The sequence below is a fragment of the Protopterus annectens genome, chromosome 10.part0 (assembly GCF_019279795.1).
Source record: "Protopterus annectens isolate FY-2018-M chromosome 10.part0, PAN1.0, whole genome shotgun sequence".
Lineage (NCBI taxonomy): Eukaryota > Metazoa > Chordata > Ceratodontiformes > Protopteridae > Protopterus > Protopterus annectens.
Window position 1 is genome coordinate 1,442,793,815 of NC_056744.1, and position 18,022 is coordinate 1,442,811,836.

Sequence of the window (18,022 nt, forward strand, 5' to 3'; positions counted from 1 at the left end):
ATAATGCTGATAATATAAACGTTGAGATAATCACTAACAAGGCAAGGCGCAAGCCAGATATGGGAAAGTGAATGACAGCAAACTATAGAAATCCAGTATTGTAGAGATCATCCTTTTTTTCTATAAACAATTCAGTTCTGAACATATTTAAATCAAAGTGTGACATATATTTGTTTTCAATGTTTGCAAACTGGAAACTTCAAATGAGGAAGAGCTATTTGTCATCAACATTATATGTCAGCTGTTAGGAAAATGTGTCAACTGTAAAGAAAGTATTTGTGTTTTCTTTGCTCTGTACTATGTGTATTGATTAAGTGAATTCACAGACATCTGATCTTCATTCTATTTTCTACAGCTCCCTGTCCACTGCAAGAAATTTCAGCTGTTATGAATTATGACAACTCCAGTGCTACAGTGTCCTGGGTTGCAGAGGATGCCTCACTAGTATACAAAGTGATAGCACAAGGCACTGATGGTGACATAAAGACTTGTGAAACTACGGCTTCATCTTGCATCTTGCAGAATCTGCACTGTGGAGATAATTATACCATCACAGTGATAGCAACAGAAGAAGGTTTAAACAGCACCGGGAACCCCACTGTCACTGTGACAACAGGTATTGCTATAAAAATACCATTGCCTTATACAAATTGTGTGAGAATACTCTGGCTAAAATGTTGGATCACATTAATGTCAAATTATCAAACACTGTGAACTTTTACATGGAGACGTTTAACACTCATCTGAATGACAAAGTTCTAACTTTAGAAGAGGACAAATAGTATAATTCATTGAATCTCACTGCTGTGTAACTCAGGGTTCACACACAGCTCTACAAATGGCACTGAGATTAGCTTTACAATGGCCATTTTCTGTGGACAGCATAGTAATCCACAACCCGTGTATTGAAAAGGGGTAAAGGTGAGGATAGGAGGAGTGCAAGCAAATAGTACAATTAAAGTAAAAGGGAAGGCAAAAAAAGAATGAAGGGAGATGAGAGGAAGGAGAAGGACTGACATAACACAAGTCTGTTAACACAAGTGCCGTGTGACAAAGCTGATTGGGAGACAAAATCTAGTTATTATTTACTACCTACAACCCTTGGCTTACAGCATATTAAGTAACAGTCATGGCATTATTACTACATACAACCCTTGGCTTACAGCATACTAAGTAACAATCATGACATTATTACTAGCTACAACCCTTCACTTACAGCATACTAAATAACAATCATGACATTATTACTATCTACGACCCTTGGCTTACAGCATACTAAGTAACAATCATGACATTATTGCTAGCTACAACCCTTGGCTTACAGCATACTAAGTAACAATCATGACATTATTACTAGCTACAACCCTTGGCTTACAGCATACTAAGTAACAATCATGACATTATTACTACCTACAACCCTTGGCTTACAGCATACTAAATAACAATCATGACATTATTACTATCTACAACCCTTGGCTTACAGCATACTAAGTAACAATCATGACATTATTACTACCTACAACCCTTGGCTTACAGCATACTAAGTAACAATCATGACATTATTACTACCTACAACCCTTGGCTTACAGCATACTAAGTAACAATCATGACATTATTACTATCTACAACCCTTGGCTTACAGCATACTAAGTAACAATCATGACATTATTGATAGCTACAACCCTTGGGTTACAGCATACTAAGTAACAATCATGACATTATTACTAGCTACAACCCTTGGCTTACAGCATACTAACAGTCATGACATTATTACTACCTACAACACTTGGCTTGCAGCATACTAAGTAACAATCATGATATTATAACTACATACAACCCTTGACTTACAGCATACTACGTAACAATCATGACATTATTACTACCTACAACCCTTGGCTTACAGCATACTAAGTAACAATCATGACATTATTACTACCTACAGCCCTTGGCTTATGGCATACTAAGTAACAATCATGACATTATTACTATCTACAACCCTTGCCTTACAGCATACCAAATAGCAATCATGACATTAACATATGATGCAGCATTTCTTTAACTTATTGATACATTGAACAATTGATTTAATGGCAGAAATCTAATTATGTTTTCATTTTTTTATATATTTCTGTTTGATAACCATGTAAGTGGAATGTCATATATCCTTTTCAGACATGACTCAAGCTCCAGAGGAGGAAGGCATATCAGTTACTCTGATATAGTATGACATACAGAGATTGATTTTTATTCAACACATAATAGTTAAATTGTCAATGCATGTATGCTTATATAGATAGTTACAGCTGTCAATGTGATCAGCATACTATAGGTACATTGCTAAGGTGCGTGTATGGCATGTCAAGGAAATGTCATGACCCGAACCACAAAGGACTAAATGCAAATGTTGATCTTGAAAACATTGATAAAAACATCTGAAAAAAAAGAAAAGAAAACATCTTTTTTACAGAGGGCAACCCCCCACCGTAAACCACACATGGGAGGGGGTTGTACCTCAACACTGCCTGAAAAGTATATACTCCAAATCCAAGATCACTCTACAGTGGGGAAAGGGCATATTTCCCAATCTGTCTTTTCTATGATCTCGGTCAGGAACAGCTAATACAGTTCGATCAACTGATTTTCTATCAGCTGTACCAGCTTTTCTATACACTGACGAAACAATATTTCATCATAATTCCTGCATACCTCACCTGTCACAGTGAACAGCATGCCTCAGTTTCATTCTTAAAACAAGCACATAGAGACACGCATCTACACTGAAGAGCATACATGTTTAAAACCACAGAGATCATATGTCCCAGTGAACAGCATGCAGCAGTTACATTGTTAAAGGATACACATTTAAATACAAACCACCTGTCAAAGTGAACGACATAACATCACAGGATGTCGTCAACAATAATCTGCAGGATAGCCTAGTTGTAGATAAAATACTGATGAGGCTACCAAAAATGAAACTGAATGTAAAAGGACCTGGCTGTGCATAAGACAAAGGCAGTTAAGCATATTCATGATACACTTTTGTATTCTGAGATCTGAGCAACTGTATCTGATATTTCCAGATTTGCTTTTTAGACAGCAAACAGGTACATGCAGAAAGGTAAATAATGAAGTTAGTAACCTGTTAGCTAAATAGCAATTTATTAAATAAAGTAAGAGCTTTAGATTTTATTCATACTTATTTGACATTTGTTAACCGGGTTAGTCTGACTGGGCAAGATACCCTTTTTCAGTAGAGGCCCAAGGAGAAAAGCTCTATTACAAAAGTTAGCAATACAGTGAGGAATACAAAAATGAAAGGAAAGTGTGTTTAGTCATTATACAAAGCTACTAATAAATACATAATACAAAGAAAACACGTATAAGTAAATCATAGGAACATTTTACACTAATTATGAATGTCATGTATTTAAAACAATTTATGTCATAAAGAAGTCAGCAAGACAGTCCTAGCATTGTTAATGCAATGAGGACTCAAACCTGAGGAGTAGCCGAGAGAGAAGATTGATTGGGGGGGTAGTTTGTGGTGAAGGATGTTAAGATCAGAAATTTGAGCTACATTGGTAGTTAAGGAAGAAAGATGATGAGGCTTTAGCAGTTAAGGGAGAGGCAAGTGGGAAGATGTTCAGGTGGGATCATTGCAGGAGCAGATCCAAGAGGTACACAGGAATTCCTTTAATGCTATTTTAAAACTGTGGGTATTGTCAAGTGTGCATATATGAAGAGGAAATTTGTTCCAGGCAGAAGTGACTGAGTGGCTGTAAAGTATCTTACCAATGGATTTGTTAGGTTTGGAAATATGCAATAGGAGTTGGTCAGAGCTATATAGGTCATGCTTGGGGATATAGGGGAAGATAAGATTTGTCAGAGATGGCCAAGCAAGGGGTTGGTGAAGGATAGAGTGGGTCAGGTGGAGCTGTGGCAGGAGGAGTTGGTGTTGGAGTTCAAGCCAGTGAAGTTTTTTAGGGAAAGGCAGTGGTGTGTTCTATAAGGGAGATTACTGGTGAATCGAGCTATTTTATTATAGGTGTGTTCAAGCTTGGTAGTCAGGTTCTTTTGCAGTTGGGTGAATAATGGGGCAACATCGAGTAGGGTGGGAAGTAAGCAACCTTGACCTAAGGACAGTTTAGATTCTGGAGTTAGGAATTTTTTGTTCCTGCACAGAAGTTCAAGTTTTTGGTGAATTTTTTTTAATATACTTATTGACTGGGATGTTGAATTTAAGTTCATCATCTGCATAATCTCAGAGGAGTTTGGTATGTTATTCTACTTTGATAGGAGTGTTATTTAGAGAGGAGATGGAGAAGGAAGGTTTGCAATGTTGGAGAGATTTAGGCAGAAAGAGTAGAAGTTTAGTTTTGTTAAAGTTAAGAAGTAGTTGATTAGTAGAGAGCAATTTTTGAACTGAATATAGAGATTTTGAGTGAGGGTGAGTAGGTGAGGAAGATTGTCAGATGTGGAGATGATAGGTGAGTCATCAGCATATTGAATCAGGGCGGAGTGAGGGCAGGAAAGGTAAAGGTTGTTAGTAAAGATGTTAAATAAGAGGGGCCCGAGAATGGAGCCTTGGGGAACCCCGGTTTGAACAGAGAGGAAAGAGGAGGTAGAAGAGAGCCATTTAACAGTAGCTGATCAGATAGATAACTAGAGAACCAGCTGAGAGAGGAGTTACAGAGGTTAAGGTAGGCTAGCTTGGAGAGAAGGAGTTTATGGGATACAATATCAGACTTTAGATTGAATTGCAAGCAGACAGAAAATGCAATCTGGTTAAACAGTAAGCACAGCAGAGAGATGTTCAGTACTCACAGATTGTCTAAAAGAGTGTCGATGTTCAGTACTCATAGAGTGTCTAAAAGAGTGTCGATGTTCAGTACTCATAGAGTGTCTAAAAGAGTGTCGATGTTCAGTACTCACAGAGTGTCTAAAAGAGTGTCGATGTTCAGTACTCATAAAAGTGTCTAAAAGAGTGTCAGTGTTCAGTACTCATAGAGTGTGTAAAAGAGTGTCAATGTTCAGTACTCATAGAGTGTCTAAAAGAGTGTTGATGTTCAGTACTCACAGAGTGTCTAAAAGAGTGTCGATGTTCAGTACTCATAGAGTATCTAAAAGAGTGTCAATGCTCAGTACTCATAGAGTGTCTAAAAGAGTGTCGATGTTCAGTACTCATAGAGTGTCTAAAAGAGTGTCGATGTTCAGTACTCATAGAGTGTCTAAAAGAGTGTTGATGTTCAGTACTCATAGAGTGTCTAAAAGAGTGTCAATGTTCAGTACTCATAGAGTGTCTAAAAGAGTGTCGATGTTCAATACTCATAGAGTGTCTAAAAGAGTGTCGATGTTCAGTACTCATAGAGTGTCTAAAAGAGTGTCAGTGTTCAGTACTCATAGAGTGTCTAAAAGAGTGTCGATGTTCAGTACTCATAGAGTGTCTAAAAGAGTATCAATGTTCAGTACTCATAGAGTGTCTAAAAGAGTGTCAATGTTCAGTACTCATAGAGTGTCTAAAAGAGTGTCGATGTTCAGTACTCATAGAGTGTCTAAAAGAGTGTCGATGTTCAGTACTCATAGAGTGTCTAAAAGAGTGTCGATGTTCAGTACTCATAGAGTGTCTAAAAGAGTGTCGATGTTCAGTACTCACAGAGTGTCTAAAAGAGTGTCGATGTTTAGTACTCATAGAGTGCCTAAAAGAGTGTCGATGTTCAGTACTCATAGAGTGTCTAAAAGAGTGTCGATGTTCAGTACTCATAGAGTGTCTAAAAGAGTGCCGATGTTCAGTACTCATAGAGTGTCTAAAAGAGTGTCAGTGTTCACAGATTGTCAGTGAATGATACAGTAATACCAGATATTAGTACATGCACTTAGTTATAATGCACTAATCACAAAATGATATTGCAACTCTTATGGCCTTGAGGTACAGCGTATCCTTGAAAATGCCTCAACAACAGTCCTGAAATCTACAGCCCAGAAAAATTCAGACATATATGTAGTTTGTTCTTTTTTTAATTTTTCCATGCCTTTTCAGGTTTCTACTATCATGATGGGAATGGTTCCCATTTCTAAATCAAAGCATGATTAAAGTTCATGAAATTAGTATTGTTTCAGTCTTTGATGTTATTCAAAAGTGTTCTTCACAGCAACACAACATGCCCGGAATTCAGTCCTTCCTTCTGTAATTCATATGGAGCTAAACGTTATCAGTAGCATATCTAAACAGGACTGTAAATTCTTTTTTAAGAGACCCATTACTCTTACTACCATGAATCTGCTGTTTGTGATTTGTATCACCTAATGTTCACTGAAAAGATGTACACCCATGACAAAGCTTTTTACAAGCCTCAAAGAAGAAATGCCGGTTTCACTTATTATGGTTCCAAATAAAGTATGAGCTTGAGTAACTTTACTAAATGTAGTGCCATTACTGCCATGTGCTCATTCACTGGAAATTTGGTACTTACTTTGTGACTGAGGAATGATTTGGTTATAACTGCCCCGTTCATAAACTGAGAACTGATCCCATAGAACAGGATAAGCATGCATTGAACTTAGTCTGAAAAACATAATCTAAACTCCTCATTGAGTTAAGGCCTAGACTGTTATGGCTTTATTTACATTATTGGTTTGAATTACATTTTATACTCTAAGTTCGCATTGCTTGATGTGCAAAGAGGGATAATGACCATCTTGTGCCTACAGTGGTGAGGAAATCATTCTATGTTGAGCAACTTATAAACAAAGGTATGGCATCTAAGTCCAAGGGAGTCATTGTTCCACTGTATTCGGCATTCATCAGACCTATCATTGAGTATGTACCTAACTAAGCATATCCAACAACTGGAACGTCCAGAAAGGTTCCTCACTAAAAGAGTACAGGGCATAAGTAATATGTGCTATGCAGACTACCTCAAGGCCCTTGTGGTTGTTAACCTAGTAAGCACCTATGAACCTATTTAAGCCAGTATTTTAATGCAGCTTAAATATTAAGTCATAGTGTTTCCCATAGTTATACATTTCTCTAAATAATATGAAATGGTAAAAAACTACAGTTACTCTAATGCTTGTATATGATATTAACCGTGGTTATTTATTTTATCTATTTCTGTTTATTTCTATTTGGTAACCAGATAAGTGGGCTCTACTAACCTTTTGCAGCCATGACCCAAGCACCAAAGTGCATACAGCAGCAAATAGAGATCTATATAAATTCCACGTTTCATTAAAAGTTGACACAATATGCATTAGTTAATAATATTTACAATTGTATCAATAGATACAGAAATGGCAAGTTTCAGAGTAGTTTGTAGAACATATATTAGCTGACAATGTTTAAAACTATCACAAACTGTAACAAATTCAGATAACATAAAAACAAACAGAAAAATGTTAAAACGATATGTAATAAATCTGTGCAGTTGTATAGTTACAAAGCTATCAGGACTCATCATAGTTTAAATTTAATTATGTTGCAAACAGATTTCATTTTCATGTTGACTCAGTCACCTGAGCCTTCTTAACCACATATTCTTTTTTAACCTAGAGAGATAGATTTCAAAGGAAAACACTGTAAGGCTTGAAAGAACAAATTTAATTCTGTAGTACTTTTTATCCTTCAAAAATGTATTTCTGAGGACAGTGTGGTCATTCTGAGCAACCATTTTAACCTAGAAAAGTATATTGTTAAGAATTTGGAAAGTACATTTTGCACTATACATGGTTTGATATTTTACAGTAAAGGAAACTTAAGCAAACTCATGATATACTTCTGTATTTCAATGAAAATTAAGCTTTACTACTTTATATCAAATGTTTATATGAAATCTTATATTAATGAAATATAATTGCAATGTATTGTTATGCATTTAGCATAAAATGATAATGTCTGAAAAATTTTGGCCACTCTCATTAATCAATAACCCTCAATTAGGCATAAGCAAAAATGACTTCCAAGTGCATGCCCTCAAATGCCCATGGTTAATTTATTCCAAACACCACACCAAAGAGTACTGTGGCAGAATCCACCTAAGGGACAGGTCAGCTTTAAATTCAGGTCTTAGTTCACCTGGACTCCATCATATCAGTCTTTGCAAACAATTACAGGTTGCGAGACAGGAAGGGCTACAAAGATTGTTAAAGGAAATATTAGCCAAATCAAGTGGAATGACTACCATTGGGGGGGTAGTTTGTTCTTGAACAATGGGTCAGTAGTCGTTGAGGATATATTGTGTGGTAGTGTGTCCCAATGTCCAAGTGGTAGGACGCTAAAGGTTCCATCACCACAAGCCTTATAACGCAGTGACAAGTAGTCCGAAGCAGTGTGCTAGGACTGTTACTGCTGCTCAAGGGTTCACTTGTGAATACTAGGCTAACTGCACTGTAGGGCTATTTTAAGCCTAGCTAATAACCCAAGGTCAGAATCTACCCTGTACCTTGTATTTATCTGATAAATACCGTATCCATTGAGCCAAACCCCCACCCTCCCTTTGTTAAGGTGCCAGCATGAACAGTCACCTGAATAGTCTATGTGATGGTATCATATTGGGGTACCAAAAAAAGCAGCGGAAGTAACGTAGCCACAAATGATGGTAGATAATAGTCAGATTATTGTCTTTCAAACAAATCAGCTCTTCTGGTAGCTTTAAAAATGCTGCACAGGAAGAATAAACCTCGAAGGTGAACACATGCAGATAAATAATGAAAGATCAAACAGTACAGTAAAACCTGGTCATGAAATAACTGGTGGAAAGGACAAGCCACAAGCCACATATACTAAGGTGAATGATGAAACAGACAGAAAACTTGACCCTTTTTTCCACAAACAGTTCAGGTCTGAACATGCTATAATCCAAGTGACAAATGTAGGGTCTATATTACCATCTCGAATGGTAAAAATATCGAATGCTCACTTGAGTGAAAATGTACATAAATGAATTTGTTTTTTTGGGGTCATAGTACAGTGAGGAATGGAATATTTGCCCTTTCCTCACTGAGTGCGACCTCAGAGTTGGAATATATATTTAGCGGGGGGTGTGGGGGGTGCAAGCACCGACAATAGCAAGTTTGTTTTACTACCGTTTCGCTCATGTGAGCGTTCGACCATTCAAGAAGGTAATATAGACCCAGAAATGTATGTGTTCTACAGGTATATAAATTGAAAACATCAATTGAAGAAGCCCTAGATGTCATTAACATTAAATGTGTCAGCTGATAAGAAAATATTAAACGTTTCATCTGTTAATTAATTGTATTTTTTCAGCTCTATACTATTAAATAGATGAATTCCCAGACATCTAACCTTCATTCTGTTATTTTCCATAGCTCCCTGTCCACTGCAAGAAATTTCAGCTATTATGAATTATGACAACTCCAGTGTTACAGTGTCCTGGGTTGCAGAGGATGCCTCACTAGTATACAAAGTGATAGCACAAGGCACTGATGGTGACATAAAGACTTGTGAAACTATGGATTCATCTTGCATCTTGCAGAATCTGCACTGTGGAGATAATTATACCATCACGGTGATAGCAACAGGAGAAGGTTTAAACAGTACCGGGAACCCCACTGTCACTGTGACAACAGGTATTTATTTATTTTATAGAAATTATATGATACTACCTCGAGTGAAATGTTACATCTTTTTTTCACATTAGGTTTTCAAATATTGTGAGCTTCTGTCTGGAGAAGTCTAGCTATGCAGACGAATAACATAGCTCCGACTATAGTTTGGAGAAAAAATGTCTGAAATCAGTTTCTGAATCTCACCTGTGTGTCAAGTACAGTTGTGAAAGTAAATTTACCATAACAGTAAATACTCAAATAGATCACCGCTTCAGTAACCTAAGTTATTTGGGTAATATCTTGCTTAGGATATAACAGATGTCCCACTTCCAAAGCTTAAGGGAACCTTCCACATGCCCAGATCATTGTCATCTCAAGCAAGCCTTCAAACATTTCATGACAACTTAAAGATGGAAGCTGGAGGATCTGTGAGCCCATGGTCCTAGCAAAGTCTGCTCTATGCCTGGAAAAGGAATCCAGTTTGTAGTGCTTTGTGAAACTATGTACACAGGACCATGTTGCTGCCTCTGGAATAGTTCTAGAGTCCACCCGCCTTCAAAAAAGCCACTAAAGCCAGGGCCTTAATGGAATGTGATTTGCCCCTGCCTAGAAGTGACTTGTTATGGTAGAAGCAAAGAAAAAGAATAACATTATGGAGATTTCCTGCTTTAACAGTGGTTGTTCTTTTTTCTTACCTTCATAAGTAATGAAAAACTAATTAGAATTTCTGAAAGTTTTAGTTCTGTCAAGATAGTATCTTAGCTGTCTGTGGGAAACCAGAGTATCAAGAATCCTTTCTCATTTTTAGGTTCTGGAAATTAGACAGGAAGATAGATAGCTTGGCACAAAGTACACTTGCATTCCAATGTAGAAATAAATGAAGAATTCATTCTCAAAGATTATAACATTAAATAAGGCTGACCCACCATGAGAGCTTGCAATTCAGGTAATCTTCCTGCAGAAGTCAGAACAATCAGCGAAACTGTTTTCTACATTAAGAAGCTCAAATTAGCCTTATGAGACAATTCAAATGGAGTAAGAGTTACTTTTGCCAAAATAAAATCAAGATCCCAAGGAGGTGCTGACTACTATCAGGGTGGATGGGAGTGTAGAAGCCCTTTCAAAAACATATTGACATGGGAGTGCTGAAAGAGGGGGATCCATAAGAAGACATATTGAAATGGCTTACAAATGAACTTTGATAGAGGAATAAGAAACACCAGATGATAATAGCTCACACAAATATTGTAGTACCAAAGAAATTCTAATGTGACATCAACTAGAAAATGCTTCCATTTGTGTAGGTTTTTTTTTGCATCTTACCTGTTGCACATCCTTAGAAAATAGATGCCTAAAAGGAATTAAAATTGTACCATCCGGGCCATTAGCTGAAGTTGTTTTAAGTTGATGTGTATCAGACAACCCCTGTCTTCTGTGAGTAAATCAGGTCTGTGTGGCAGTCTGTGGTATTTTCCTCTGGTCATTTCCAAATAAAGGAAGAACCACTGCTGTCTCAGCCAGAAGAGAGTCACCTCAGTGATCTTTGGAAAGTCTTTCTGAATCTTCAGAATGACCCCGGATGTAAGCGGAAAGAGTGGAAAGGTGTACAGGAACATTCCCTTTCAAAGAAGTAAGAAAACATCTAGTTTTCAGGCCTGCCTGAGAGGATTCCTGGACCAAAATTTTCCCATTTGTTTGTTATGAATGGAGGCAAACAGATCCATTTAAGGTGTTCCCTGCAGGTGAATCAAATCCAAGAAGACTGCTGATTCATTTATGTGGGTTTGCTCAGTCTCTCTGCCACAACATTTTGTTCTCATAGAATGCAAGGTCTCTGTAGAGTGACATTGTGCTGAATTGCTACATCCCAATCTACCATGACTAATCTACAAAGAAGGTATGATCTGGACCCCCTCCCCTTTGTTAATGTATCACACCACTGTGTTATTTACTGTGATCACTTGAGATCCAGGGAACAACAAATGATTGAGAGAGTTGGATGCATTTATTACTGCCAACATCTCCTTGATGTTTATGTGTTTTGATCTGGCTTTTTTTTCAAAGACTCTGAACTTTTACCTCAAAAGACAAAGCCCCCACCCCAACCAAAGTCTGACACATCTGTTATTACAGAAAGTATTAGTGCTAGAAGGGAGTATGAGTGGCCAGAATTAAGATAAAACTTGTATTTCCCTGAAAGCAGTTCCTTTTTAAAATCCCCAACACTGGAATTTAAAAGTCAGGTGGTATTGATGTTGGGACCATGCAGAAATTATGTCCCATTAAATCTTTCTCATGCAGTGCCTGGCATAAGAAACCATGAGAAACATAGATACTGTGAATCCTAGTAGCCTGAGAAATTCCCTTACTGAAGTCCTAGACTGAGTCGAAAAACTTTGGGAACAGATCTATATATAGATCTACTTTTTCTTGTGCTAGAAAAGCTCTTTGAACTGATGTATCCAAGAGGCACCCTAGGAATATAATCCTGCGAGATGACATAACTAAAGACTTATGAATGTTCTCCTGGGAACCGAGTCTGTGAAACAGATGTCTCAGCAAAGTAAACGATTCCTGACACTTTGCAAAAGACACTGCACAGATAAGCAGGTCATCTAAACAAGGACAATGCAAATACCTTGCAGTCTGCAATAGGTTTTCATTGGAGCTAGGTACTTTGTGAATACACTTGGAGCACTGGATAACTCAAAAGGGAATGCAGAGAACTTTAAGTGCAATCCAGAGAAAGAAAAATTAAACAAAGTGAAGTCTGTGGCTGTTGGAATGAAATGATAAGCATCCTTTATATCTAGAGTGATCAAAAACTTGAAAAGGGGAATAAGAGGTAACAAATTGTTCAATTATAGTATGTTGAAATTTGGAACTTTCAAAAACAGTTTGAGAAAAGAAAGATCTAGGACTAGTCTCCATGAAGCTTTTTTCTTTGGTAGCAGGAACATTCTGGAATTAAAACCTTTCCCTGCCAGAGACAGAGGGGCAGGATCTTTTATGCCCCTGATGATTAACTCTCAGCACCCTTTTGTCTGAGATGATCTGTTTTTGTGGAAGAATTAAAGGATTGCCAGGGTGGTAAGGGAGAGTCCAAGCTGATGATAGTCATTCAGACTTGTTGGACTGTCCTTGTTTCTGGGAGGCTCACTCTTCCATCTCGTGCCTCCTTACTATTGTTTTTGTACATCTCCTTGACTGACGATTATAGAATCGGTTTATTTTGCTTTTTATAAGGGATCCTGAGATAAGGATGAAACCGTTAACAAAGTGCAAGAAAGAAGAATGAACTATCCGAGTCACTCCTTGAATCAGTTCCCCTCTCTCGTCACAGTTTTCCAGGCCCTCAGCAGCAGAAGGTCCAAAGACAATCTTATCACAGGGAAATTTCAAATTTCCACATTTTACACCTTGAGGCAAATGTTGAGAGTGTACCCGTGGAAATCTCATCACAGACGCTGTAGCTGCTACTATGAAAGGCAACACTTACTTAAGAAACAGAAGAAATAAGAATGTTTGAAAAAGATTTACCCTCAAAAAAAGTAGTAATATTCCTCTTATTTTCAGAAAAGCGAGAAAAACACTTTTAACATTTAAACCTGACAAGAATTCAAAAATAAGAGTGGAAGAGGCATACATTCTTTTCTGAATCTAACAAAAGCTTTCTCCTCCTTGAAACATTAGGAGGGTTCAGCATTTACCAAACGTTTAGCTGTAGTAGAAGTCAACAAGGAAATCATTGCAGGTTCAGATTACAGATTAGAAATAAAATTCATCCTAGATATTGTTCAGAAAAGGAAAATTTTCCCAAGAGAAAAATCAGAAGTACTCGCCTCAGAATCAAAATCTGTTGCCTGAGGTGAAATAATTGAATTTATTCACTCAGATTCATTGCTCACTGTATTCCTTGTTCATCACAAAGGGGAATCTTCAGAAACTGAAGAATTAATTTTCCTCTTACCAATAGATCCAGAATGAGAAGGGCTAAGAGCCTGAACTAAGCCCCAAGCTAAGCTCAATAAATCTTCCCTATCTAGAGTAACAGAGATAGACGATAAATGTTTGTCTGCCTTATTTTTACAGGATTATCCATATAGGCAGACTGACTCATGTCAGGAGCATATTAGTCCAGATAGGCAGTCTGTTTTACTACCGTTTCGCTCATGTGAGCGTTCGACCATTCAAGATGGTAATATAGACCCAGAAATGTATGTGTTCTACAGGTATATAAATTGAAAACATCAATTGAAGAAGCCCTAGATGTCATTAACGTTAAACATGTCAGCTGATAACAAAATATTAAATGTTTCATCTGTTAATTAATTGTATTTTTTCAGCACTATAGTATTAAATAAATGAATTCCTAGACTCTAACCTTCATTCTGTTATTTTCCATAGCTCCCTGTCCACTGCAAGAAATTTCAGCTGTTATGAATTATGACGGCTCCAGTGCTACAGTGTCTTGGGTTGCAGAGGATGCCTCACTGGTATACAAAGTGATAGCACAAGGCACTGATGGTGATATAAAGACTTGTGAAACTATGGATTCATCTTGCATTTTGCAAAATCTGCACTGTGGAGATAATTATACCATCACAGTGATAGCAACAGACAAAGTTTTAAACAGTACCGGGAACCCCACTGTCACTGTGACAACAGGTATTTATTTATTTTATAGAAATTGTATGATACTACCTCGATTGACATGTTACATCTTTTTTCACATTAGGTTTTCAAATATTGTGAGATTCTGACTGGAGAAGTCTAGCTATGCAGACAAATAACATAGCTCTGAGTATAGTTTTGGAGAAAAAATATCTGAAATCAGTTTCTGAATCTCACTTGTGTGTCAAGTACAGTTGTGAAAGTAAATTTACCATAACAGTAAATACTCAAATAGATCGCCGCTTCAGTAACCTAAGTTATATGGGTTATATCTCGCTTAGGATATAACAGATGTCCCACTTCCAAAGCTTAAGGGTACCTTCCATATGCCCAGATCATTGTCATCTCAAGCAAGCCTTCAAACATTTCATGACAACTTAAAGATGGAAGCTGGAGGATCTGTGAGCCCATGGTCCTAGCAAAGTCTGCTTTATGCCTGGAAAAGGAATCCAGTTTGTAGTGCTTTGTGAAACTATGTACACAGGACCATGTTGCTGCCTCTGGAATAGTTCTAGAGTCCACCCGCCTTCAAAAAAGCCACTAAAGCCAGGGCCTTAATGGAATGTGATTTGCCCCTGCCTAGAAGTGACTTGTTATGGTAGAAGCAAAAAAAAGAATAACATTATGGAGATTTCCTGCTTTAACAGTGGTTGTTCTTTTTTCTTACCTTCATAAGTAATGAAAAACTAATTAGAATTTCTGAAAGTTTTAGTTCTGTCAAGATAGTATCTTAGCTGTCTGTGGGAAACCAGAGTATCAAGAATCCTTTCTCATTTTTAGGTTCTGGAAATTAGACAGGAAGATAGATAGCTTGGCACAAAGTACACTTGCATTCCAATGTAGAAATAAATGAAGAATTCATTCTCAAAGATTATAACATTAAATAAGGCTGACCCACCATGAGAGCTTGCAATTCAGGTAATCTTCCTGCAGAAGTCAGAACAATCAGCAAAACTGTTTTCTACATTAAGAAGCTCAAATTAGCCTTATGAGACAATTCAAATGGAGTAAGAGTTACTTTTGCCAAAATAAAATCAAGATCCCAAGGAGGTGCTGACTATGCCTAAAGGGAATTAAAATTGTACCATCCAGGCCATTAGCTGAAGTTGTTTTAAGTTGATGTGTATCAGACAACCCCTGTCTTCTGTGAGTAAATCAGGTCTGTGTGGCAGTCTGTGGTATTTTCCTCTGGTCATTTCCAAATAAAGGAAGAACCACTGCTGTCTCAGCCAGAAGAGAGTCACCTCAGTGATCTTTGGAAAGTCTTTCTGAATCTTCAGAATGACCCCCGATGTCAGCGGAAAGAGTGGAAAGGTGTACAGGAACATTCCCTTTCAAAGAAGTAAGAAAACATCTAGTTTTCAGGCCTGACTGAGAGGATTCCTGGACCAGAATATTCCCATTTGTTTGTTATGAATGGTGGCAAACAGATCCATTTAAGGTGTTCCCTGCAGGTGAATCAAATCCAAGAAGACTGCTGATTCATTTATGTGGGTTTGCTCAGTCTCTCTGCCACAACATTTTGTTCTCATAGAATGCAAGGTCTCTGCAGAGTGACATTGTGCTGAATTGCTATATCCCAATCTACCATGACTAATCTACACAGAAGGTATGATCTGGACCCCCTCCCCTTTGTTAATGTATCACACCACTGTGTTATTTACTGTGATCACTTGAGATCCAGGGAACAACAAATGATTGAGAGAGTTGGATGCATTTATTACTGCCAACATCTCCTTGATATTTATGTGTTTTGATCTGGCTTTTTTTTCAAAGACTCTGAACTTTTACCTCAAAAGACAAAGCCCCCACCCCAACCAAAGTCTGACACATCTGTTATTACAGAAAGTATTAGTGCTAGAAGGGAGTATGAGTGGCCAGAATTAAGATAAAACTTGTATTTCCCTGAAAGCAGTTCCTTTTTAAAATCCCCAACAGTGGAATTTAAAAGTCAGGTGGTATTGATGTTGGGATCATGCAGAAATTATGTCCCATTAAATCTTTCTCATGCAGTGCCTGGCATAAGAAACCATGAGAAACATAGATACTGTGAATCCTAGTAGCCTGAGAAATTCCCTTACTGAAGTCCTAGACTGAGTCGAAAAACTTTGGGAACAGATCTATATATAGATCTACTTTTTCTTGTGCTAGGAAAGCTCTTTGAGCTGATGTATCCAAGAGGCACCCTAGGAATACAATCCTGCGAGATGACGTAACTAAAGACTTATGAATGTTCTCCTGGGAACCGAGTCTGTGAAACAGATGTCTCAGCAAAGTGAACGATTCCTGACACTTTGCAAAAGACACTGCACAGATAAGCAGGTCATCTAAACAAGGACAATGCAAATACCTTGCAGTCTGCAATAGGTTTTCATTGGAGCTAGGTACTTTGTGAATACACTTGGAGCACTGGATAACTCAAAAGGGAATGCAGAGAACTTTAAGTGCAATCCAGAGAAAGAAAAATTAAACAAAGTGAAGTCTGTGGCTGTTGGAATGAAATGATAAGCATCCTTTATATCTAGAGTGATCAAAAACTTGAAAAGGGGAATAAGAGGTAACAAATTGTTCAATTATAGTATGTTGAAATTTGGAACTTTCAAAAACTGTTTGAGAAAAGAAAGATCTAGGACTAGTCTCCATGAAGCTTTTTTCTTTGGTAGCAGGAACATTCTTGAATTAAAACCTTTCCCTGCCAGAGACAGAGGGGCAGGATCTTTTATCAGCAGATAATGAATAACAGGTGGAAACAAAGAAGTTTGATCTAACAAATGGGGTGGAATCCCCCAAAAAGGATGTATGGACTACCACTACTATGTGTGCCCCTGATGATTAACTCTCAGCACCCTTTTGTCTGAGATTATCTGTTTTTGTGGAAGAATTAAAGGATTGCCAGGGTGGTAAGGGAGAGTCCAAGCTGATGATACTCATTCAGACTTGTTGGACTGTCCTTGTTTCTGGGAGGCTCACTCTTCCATCTAGTGCCTCCTTACTATTGTTTTTGTACATCTCCTTGACTGACGATTATGGAATCGGTTTATTTTTCTTTTTATAATGGATCCTGAAATAAGGATGAAACTGTTAACAAAGTGCAAGAAAGAAGAATGAACTATCCGAGTCACTCCTTGAATCAGTTCCCCTCTCTCGTCACATTTCTCCAGGCCCTCAGCAGCAGATGGTCCAAAGACAATCTTATCACAGTTAAATTTCAAATTTCCACATTTTACACCTTGAGGCAAATGTTGAGAGTGTACCCGTGGAAATCTCATCACAGACGCTGTAGCTGCTGCTATGAAAGGCAACACTTACTTAAGAAACAGAAGAAATAAGAATGTTTGAAAAAGATTTACCCTCAAAAGAAGTAGTAATATTCCTCTTATTTTCAGAAAAGCAAGAAAAACACTTTTAACATTTAAACCTGACAAGAATTCAAAAATAAGAGTGGGAGAGGCATACATTCTTTTCTGAATCTAACAAAAGCGTTCTCCTCCTTGAAACATTAGGAGGGTTCAGCATTTACCAAACGTTTAGCTGTAGAAGAAGTCAACAAGGAAATCATTGCAGGTTCAGATTACAGATTAGAAATAAAATTCATCCTAGATATTGTTTCAGAAAAGGAAAATTCTCCCAAGAGAAAAAATCAGAAGTACTCGCCTCAGAATCAAAATCTGTTGCCTGAGGTGAAATAATTGAATTTATTCATTCAGATTCATTGCTCACTGTATTCATTGTTCATCACAAAGGGGAATCTTAAGAAACTGAAGAATTAATTTTCCTC

At 37.5% G+C, this 18,022-nt stretch overlaps 1 protein-coding gene across 1 annotated transcript in view; it reads left to right on the forward strand.

Annotated features, from left to right (window-relative positions):
- LOC122814297 overlaps window positions 1-18,022 on the forward strand; it is a 780,122-nt gene that overhangs the window by 296,224 nt on the left and 465,876 nt on the right. The window contains exons 34-36 of the mRNA XM_044086885.1: window positions 356-616; window positions 9,331-9,591; window positions 13,978-14,238. Of these exons, the coding sequence (XP_043942820.1) occupies window positions 356-616; window positions 9,331-9,591; window positions 13,978-14,238 (783 nt within the window). The remainder of the gene's footprint in view (window positions 1-355; window positions 617-9,330; window positions 9,592-13,977; window positions 14,239-18,022) is intronic.